Source organism: Vulpes lagopus, chromosome 2 (assembly GCF_018345385.1).
Source record: "Vulpes lagopus strain Blue_001 chromosome 2, ASM1834538v1, whole genome shotgun sequence".
Classification (NCBI taxonomy): domain Eukaryota; kingdom Metazoa; phylum Chordata; class Mammalia; order Carnivora; family Canidae; genus Vulpes; species Vulpes lagopus.
In genome coordinates, this window is record NC_054825.1 from 4,757,821 (window position 1) to 4,766,508 (window position 8,688).

Genomic DNA, 8,688 nt, shown 5'->3' on the forward strand with positions numbered 1-8,688 from the left:
GTGTCCATCCTTAGCCAGGGAAGTTGCTAACTGATCACATAAATAGTTTATTCTCTTGCAGGGGAAGTTTGAGGCAGGTTTACATTTTTTTAAACTCAATTTACTCCGTACTAGCTCAGAGAGAAATGATATTTAAGAATTGAGAGCACACCAATACTTAATGATAAAGATATAACTGACTTTTAGCACATTAGTCACACTCTACAAAGTTTGAGATTAATTCCCAGAGTCCTTTGCACACTTATTCATGATTTTGCTCTTCGAAAGGAAGTTTTTTTCATCCCTGTGCCAACTCCATTGCGAAAGGACCTTTTCATAAGCATCTTCTTGAAAATTGGCTTTAGAAAATCTAGTCCCTCGCTTCTGTCCATCCTGGTTGGGCAGGTGTTCAGCAGGATGAGAAAATAATCAGATTTTCCAGACACCTGGCAATTCAGATGGGGGACGAGGGAGAGAATACAACTTTAGGGTTAAAAACTTATTTCAATAGTAACAATTTTCAAAACCTTAAGGCTATAAGTTCAATGTCTCTAAACTTTCAAGGGGGAAATTTTACGAGAACACACATATGCTTTATCTAAATACAAAATATTATTCAGAGCTATCTACTCTCCTGTCTAATTTTTATGCTACTTATGTAAATGCTATTATTTGGGATTTGCATCATATACCATACATAGTTATCTTGTTGCTATTACTTTATAAAGAATCTTTCAAGTGGCACTAATTAGTCCTGGGAAGTTTTTAAAAATTTACTAAGAAAAAACAACCCATGATAACCAAGCTTCAGGTTTCAGTTGGAAACACTTTTTCTTCTGGGATTTGTCGTGGGCCATTTACCAAGATTCTCCACAAAGCTATCTTGCTCCTTGAACAATAGCATCTTCATCTTTTGACTTTGTTTCAGTTCCTCATCAGTGGTTTAAAGGCCCAGATAGTGGAGGGGGTACTTAGTCTTGAAAGAAGCACATGTCTGGAATCTTAAGAGCTCAATCTGGCCATCTAGAATGTGCAGTTCAACCCCGTACTTTCCAGATGAAGAAACCAAGTAAAGAGCAGAGGGGCATGTCCCAAGAAATGGGCCTGACACAGATATCAAGTAAGAATTTTCAACACTTGTCCTATGTCCCCTCCTCTGTGGTTTCAGAGGAAGTACAATGCTGATGAGTTACAATTCCAAGTTTCATCAATAAATGGACCAAAGTTTTATCAATGATCTTTGTGGTAAATCCTTAATGTGCATCATCTCATTTTATCCTCTCAGAAAGCTCTATGGATGAAGTGATATTATCATTTCCTCAGTTTTAAATTGAAAAATTAAATGGCTTGTAGATGAAGAAGGCATTTGAGTGGAAGCACCTGACTCCAATCCATTTCTCAACACACGAGAGCAGTAAGAGGAAAAGGAGGCTGGCAGGTCTTAATTGGAAAGAAACATATTACAGAGTAAAAAAATTTTACACATTTTCCTTTCCTGAGGCAGGAACACAGGCGTGGCTTCAGGTTACTTTGGAAGTTGAAAGGGGGACAGAATGAAAAAAAAAATGTTCTCTAGGATGCTTCACCCATGCCTGGGTAGGTTACTGAAGGTTCCAGTAGTCAGAGCACCCAGGTAAATCATTCCTGCTGGCCTCTGGGAAAATCATGAGCATTTTTTTTTTTTTTTTTGGACCTGGGAACAGTCAGAGGGAATTTCAGAAATATTGGTCATGGGAAACCAATCAAAACTCTTATTCGAACGCCCACGATGTGTTTTTCCCTGTGTTAATGGAGGAAATCTAAGCATAATATAATGCCATCTATTTTAAATCCCCAGCAAGGAGGGCCTATGAGTCATTTCAGGAAGGGAAGCATTCCAGTTCTTTCCAGAAATACTCATGAGGCCACCATTGTATTGCAAAAGAAATGCATCATTTCTGATTATAAGATCCTGGAAACATCCCTAAAAAGATACCGATGTACTTCGCTGATCATTGAAGGGAGTCCTTGCCAGAGCTGACTTGTAAACAGAATAATATGGTATATTTGCCTAATTGATGTACTTTACGAAGTTAACAACAAATACTACAAGAGCCTATACATCGTTTGTCTGTGTAATTACTCACCTTAAACAGTCAAATTGATACCGTTGCTACATGATGGAGTTATAATGAGAATGAAATTGTCACATGCAAAAATAGAAATATGGAAAATGCATGGAAAGAAGAAACATCTCATTTATGGGTAAGCCGATTTGTAAGTACATTAGAAGAAAGTACATTCTTAATTTAAAAAAAAAAAAAAGAAGAAGAAGAAGCCGCATACAAATGCCTCTCTTTCAACAGAAATGTCATGAATAAACCTTCGGGAAAAGAACAGAAAGTAATTAGGAAGACACTTGAGAAAATATACCAATTTATGGGTTGTGACTCATCAACTTGATCAATATGGTTGATGTCTTATAGAATCAATGACTCAATTAGTGTTGAATGCTCATAGGACTAAATCAGGAAAAAAGAAGCTAACTTAAGTAAACAAGAAAAAGAAAAATGACAGATGCAAAGATTAGTAAGAAGACCAATAATATAAACAGCTAGATCATTATGTTTGGACATATATCTATTATTTAGGATTTGTGTAGCATCTCATTATCCAAAAAATAGTTTCATGAATTACATTGATTCAGTAATTGCAGTATGCCAGGTTAAGTCTCAGTGAATACAAAATGTTATCAGGGACCACAAATATTTTAAAATATTTTAAACAAAGTATTGACATTAAAACACCTGAAATATCATATAAAAATAGCATCAAAAATTCCAAAGAAAGATGTTCATTTTTTTAATATTCTGAACAGTTCAATGATTAACATTAGAATCTCAATCAATATTCTTGAATAAACACCTGAATTAATATTTTATGTGATATTTCATCAATATATGTCATTTTATCTATATTCTGTATCTGAAAAGTTAGCATTTTTTAAAAAAATTGGTAAATTCACTATTTTAAAAAAATGATCTATTGTATTTGTAATATGGTTTCTTTTTTTTTTTTTTATGATAGTCACAGAGAGAGAGAGAGAGAGAGAGAGAGAGGCAGAGACACAGGCAGAGGGAGAAGCAGGCTCCACGTACCGGGAGCCCGACGTGGGATTCGATCCCGGGTCTCCAGGATCGCGCCCTGGGCCAAAGGCAGGCGCCAAACCGCTGCGCCACCCAGGGATCCCTGTAATATGGTTTCAATGGTTAAATGTTCACTTTGATCATGAATGCACATATGTGGAATAACTAAATTGTCACGGGCAAAACTATGCACATTTTACTTCAAAATGAATGCTTTTCCATGCAGGAGCCAATTTCTAAATATTTAAAAACAAATTTTAACAAGTCTAGCATTATTTTTGTCACATAAATGCTTCTCTTTACTAATTTTATGACTGCTTATATTATTTTCATTGAAAGCTCTAATAATAGGAGAAATTACTCTCTGTCACATATTTCTTGAGATTATTTTGAACATAAACACACATAAGCTATCTAGTAAAACATCAAAAATACAGGCAAAACTCTTACCTTAGAAGGTGAAACTGGATAACACCAGATCACATGCATTGTAGAACTCATCAGAAGTAGAATGAGGCTGAATTTTAATGAGCTGTAGGGTAGGGGAAAAAAAAACCCTAAGATTAGTTTCATTTAGGCAAATATAAATAAAAAAATATGTAAATTCAACAGTTTTCTTTGTGGAAAAAGATAGTCTTTTACCTAATCATTTTGGATTTTCCAAAATCTCTGCAGATCAGTGGTTTTCTTGCCAAATTCCTCACACTTATTGTCAGATCCTCCTTGGGTGACCCTTTTATACCAGGAAAGTTCAGAAGTAAAAATGTCATCACGTCCCATCATATGTGACTAATTGGCTCTTTTTTTGTTCTTGTTAAGTTGGAAAAGGACAAAAACACACAGGCATTGTCATTGAGCCATCAAGGATTGACTTCATTTAAAGTTTGCCATTAAAAATGTCCTTCAGAAACATTGTCTTCTAAACTGCGTCATTGTGACATAGACAGCTAGAGATCTCAAAAGAAACCACAAGCTTGTCCCACTTAGGGTTTAACACTTAAGAAGGATGGCATTATTTTGAATGTCCTAGCATCATGTTTCAGAAACTAACAGAAAATCCTTACAAGAATAAAGAACATCTACCCTCACAATGGGCATGGATTGTTTTCCACAATGGATTCCCCTCCTTTAGGACTTCTGAGGTGAAAGCAGGGAAACAAATATGTCCCTTTGTCACTGGTCACTCCAATAAAAGAAGGGCACTACGTTTACCCACTTCCTTGTGCATACCCAGAGTCCAGGCCCTGAGCTCTGGAAGAGCTGCCTACCATAGCCTCCTTTTTCTCTCCAGGGCATAGAATTTCTCTGGGAAGCCTTCGCTGTCCTTGCAAACCAATGGGCATCCACATTAATAAATTGATTCAGAAGCACTAAGTGTGAACAGATGTTGCTGAGGCTTACAATGGAGAAATACATCAAGGGAGGTGCTTTCTGCTTGGATAACTAGTGTTTCTGAGATGGAGCCAACATTTTTTGAATACAAAGCAACCAAGGGAAATCCTTGCTTCCTCAAGATCAGCACCTTTTGGAGGACAAAGCTGCCCTGTGTCTGGGACATTTGCTACCTATTTGTCAGTGCTACGTCCCCTTCTTTAGGGAACTGATGTTCAGTATGATTCTCACGTAGTTGTTGATCATATATAGTGACCCCTTGCCTACCACAAGGAAAAACAGGTGATCCAGATTCTCAAGAGAACAAAGATCACAAGGATTAGTGCCAAGTTGAGGACCTGGACGTATAATCCAACAAATTTATCACAGTCTTTTTGGGGGATATCACATGAAGGTTGGGAGATAAAGAGTTTTAAGAACGCCAGAAACTGAACATACATATTTCCTTTTGTTGTCTTTTTAAACCCAGCTAAAATAAACACATAAGAACAAAAAGAATGGAAGAGAAGATGATCGCGAGTGTTTTGTTGAGAGATGAGCAATTGTCTAAGTAGATCTGAGAAAAATTCTTATCAAGACAGTTTAGTAACAGATCCTCAACAGTCTTAAGTATTCATGGAACCAGTTGCTTTTGGATGTGATGAAGGTGCACTAGTAAGAAGAGATCAGCTAGAAGTTTGAGACTCAATTCAATCCCGCATCACCTCTCCACTTCCCATGTCTAGACAACTTCTGCTCCAGCAGAGGATCATAGATCTATTTTATGTAAATGGTAAAACAGAATGTTTCCTGACTGAGGGAATCAGGTCTAGTGGTGTTACAGGGTTACTTGTCTGAAACCAAAGGTTGAACAAGTACTATAATCAGTGCTGAGACCCATGTGGTCTCATCCTTGGCACAGCTCCCACACACTGTTAGGTCTTTACCCTCAGGACAAGTGAATGGAAGACCTTCTCTGGATAATCTTCCCAGCTCAAGATGAAAAACCTAGAGATACAGACATTAGGGTTCTCTCATAAAAGCAACCCAGCCAAGTGAAATTCACTGAAGTCCAGGGCTGACAATGCCCACTAACACACACACTGAATTTATGGACATTTTAGCGCCTCACTCTTAATATAAACAGACAACTCAAAAATGCAACTGAAATGAGTACAGGACATTTATAAAGGCAGAACTGATAAGAACAAAGAAAATTGGAGAGAAATCCATAGCAACAGTGTTTTATCCTGAAAGATAGAAACCAACAAACATGAAGTAAAAATATTTGAAGGAAATAGGAGAGAATGCAAGAGAAGAAAACTTTAAAAAAAAACCACTAATATTCCCCAGAGAAAAGGAAGATATTGTATCTGTAAAATAAGGGAAAAAAAGCTATAGAAAGCAAATCATTTAGAGGACAAAAAAGGAGCTCATGAAAATTAAAACTATAAAAACTCAGTAGAGGGATTGAAAGATAGAGTTGCATAAATCTCCCAGACATTAAAGAAAAAAGACAAGGAGAAAAATTAAGATAATTAAAGAATAGTGCCCCCCCCCCAGTAGTTTCAACATATAAATAATACGGATTCTAGAAAATAAAAGAGAAAAAAAATGAGAGGACAGGGAATCATCAATAAAGAAATAGAAGAACATTTTCCATAACAGAATATACTGACTTTTGGGAAGGAAGGGACTCAAGTGTCTGGCACTATGGCTAAATTTGACCCATACTAAGATATATCATTATAAAATTTCAGCAAATTATCTTCTACAAGCCTCCAAATTGCCTACAAAGATTAAGACATCAGAAGCACTTTGGAATTCTCAAAAATAACACTGAGAGCTTGGAAAGAGAATAAAGCAATGCATTCAAAATTGCCAAGAAAAATGATCTCCAATCTAGAATTTATTCCCAACCAAACTACCCCTTAAGTGGACGACTATAATAAATATTTTCAGATATATAAGATCTCCAAATTATACTTCCCTCACACCCTTGGCCAGGAAGCACTCCAAGTTATGCTCCACCAAAAATAAGCATATGCACCTCTAAGGAAGAAAATGTGAGAGATACATTAATGGGAGATCAATACAGGAAACAAGGAAGACAATTCCCAGGATGACAGTAAGAAGAGATCCCCAGTGAGATCTGCACACCAGGCCTGAAGGGTAAAAGAGTCCGGATTGGTATGTGCTAGATGATTCTGGGAAAGATTTCTGTAAGAAAACGAAAGCCATAGAATATCTGCACATCTTGAGAGGAGAATTAGACAACAGGAGAATTTGGGGTTGACGTGATGGCAAACCTATAGAAAACTAAGGAAAAAGGAAAAGAAAAGCAGAAGTACAGAAAAAGACATTTGTTCCAATTAAACAAAGTTATATAAGAAGCAAAACTAATCATAGTTAACTACTTGACTCAGCAGAGAGTATCATTTGCATAGTTATAGTAATATAATTATTGAACAATGATCTAACCAAGGAGTAATTTAACTAAATTGGGAGCTAGATGTTGGAAATAGTGGATTTCTATAGTGGGGTAAATTGTCTAATTTGTACAGAGAAAATTCATGCTATAATGTTGAAAAATAAAAATTCAAAACCGATCATATTATTGAGAGATAAATAGAAAGAAAATCAGCCAGAAAGTTTGAAAAGTGATGACTCCAAGAGAGTCAATGAAACAGGAGGCAGAAAGTGTTGTTTTCATAGAAGTGCTCCCTTAGAGCTAGTCTATCCTCTAAATCAGGTGCATGTGATAAAAGTAAAACTTAAAAAAATTATGTCATTATGGGCCAGATAAACCTGGAGATGCCAGAGAACATCTTTACTACTACCTATAGAAAGATTGCCTGATAAGGAGCCTCATGTCCAAAGTCAAAGATGAAGAGGGAGAGGGGGAAACCAGGAGAGAGAGAGAGAGACTGAGAGAGAGAGAGAGGTAGAGAGAGAGGGAGGGAGAGAGAGAAAGAGAGGGAAAGAGAGAAAGAGAGGGAGAGAGGGAAAGATCTGATGATATTGTTAAACTTCTGGATCTGTGCTTGAAACTAGCTTCTCTCTCCTGACACCCCATTTACATAAGCCAAACCCCCCCTTTTACAGGAGTAGTCACTTCACAAGGAAGTTTAGGTACCACACCGAGGATGTGTTTATTTACTAAGTGCTCACTATACACCGTAGAACGCACAATCTTTTTCTGAATCAGTTCAGTAAGCCTTCATCACAATTCTAGGAAGGCGCTGTTACAGTTCCACCCTCAGGTGAAGAGACTGAGTCTTATGGAGGTTCAACAGCCTGCCCAACATCACACTGTTTGTGAAGGCTTCAGCCAATCCTGTGTGACTTTAGAGGGCACACTTCAAGCAGTGTGCCACAGTCTCCTCTCATGGATCTAGAACATCATTCACCTACTCAGCTCTGGAGGAGACAGAGCTTTTGAGATCAAACCCCCTCTCCTTGACCGACCAGTACACACCCTTGAAATCTAATCTTCTGTGTCTTGGAAACAAGATGTTAACAAACTCTCTTGGTACCACTTCCCTATCCTATCACTTGGCAATTTTTAGATGTCTTCATTCCCATCCCCAACCCCCGCTCATGGCCTGGTCCTTCTTGTAGACATGAGAGTGAGTTACCTGGTGGTCTCTTATTCCCTTACTTTTTCAGGGAAGAGCACCCCTCCCTAATTTTAAGACCCACATTCCATTTGTATCCTCAGAGATCCTGCAAGACAACTGTCTGAGACACATTTTACACTCACCTCAATGGCATCATTTGAATGCTTAACCATATACTGCCTTAAGTGGCTTTAAAATGTTTCTCCTCTTTTTCAGTGTTTGCTTTGTTGCCTGGGAACTGCTTGTGAGCTAGTATATTGCTGGTACCTTTTTTGTTTGTTGAAATAGGTCCATATCACTTGGAAACAGCTCAGTATAGGAGATCCAGGGACATTATCAGATCTGAAACCCTGGAGTCCCTCAAGGTCTAATCTCAGTTAGAACAGACTCCCAAAGGAGTCTGAAGTCAACATGCTTTCCAGAAGTCCTTCTTGATACCTCAGGCCTATCCCAACTTCTCTGGGCCTTTCATGTAGAAGCAATTAGACCAGATGCTCTCGTCTAGACATCCATGAAATCCCAAGGAGATCCACAGATGGGCTTCAGAGCCCTTAATTCCTCTAAAATTATATGTTGATAATTGTGCTTCTGTG

General features: G+C 37.7%; 1 protein-coding gene across 1 annotated transcript; it reads right to left on the reverse strand.

The window, feature by feature from the left end:
- Positions 1–202: 202 nt before the first annotated feature.
- NPS (neuropeptide S) lies at positions 203–3,874 on the reverse strand. The gene is made up of 3 exons (XM_041730668.1): positions 3,747–3,874; positions 3,555–3,636; positions 203–425 (listed from the first exon to the last, which is right to left on the reverse strand). The coding sequence occupies exons 1-3, from the start codon at positions 3,872–3,874 to the stop codon at positions 246–248; spliced, it is 390 nt and encodes a 129-aa protein (XP_041586602.1). The 3' UTR covers positions 203–245.
- Positions 3,875–8,688: the final 4,814 nt, after the last annotated feature.

Coding starts and splice junctions, on each gene's coding strand:
- NPS (XM_041730668.1), bottom strand. CDS start 3,874: ATGACATTTTTACTTCTGAACTTTCCTGGTATAAAAGGGTCACCCAAG. Junction 3,637..3,746: donor GGAAAATCCAAAATGATTAG/GTAAAAGACTAT, acceptor CCTACCCTACAG/CTCATTAAAATTCAGCCTCA. Junction 426..3,554: donor ATCCAGTTTCACCTTCTAAG/GTAAGAGTTTTG, acceptor CTGAATTGCCAG/GTGTCTGGAAAATCTGATTA.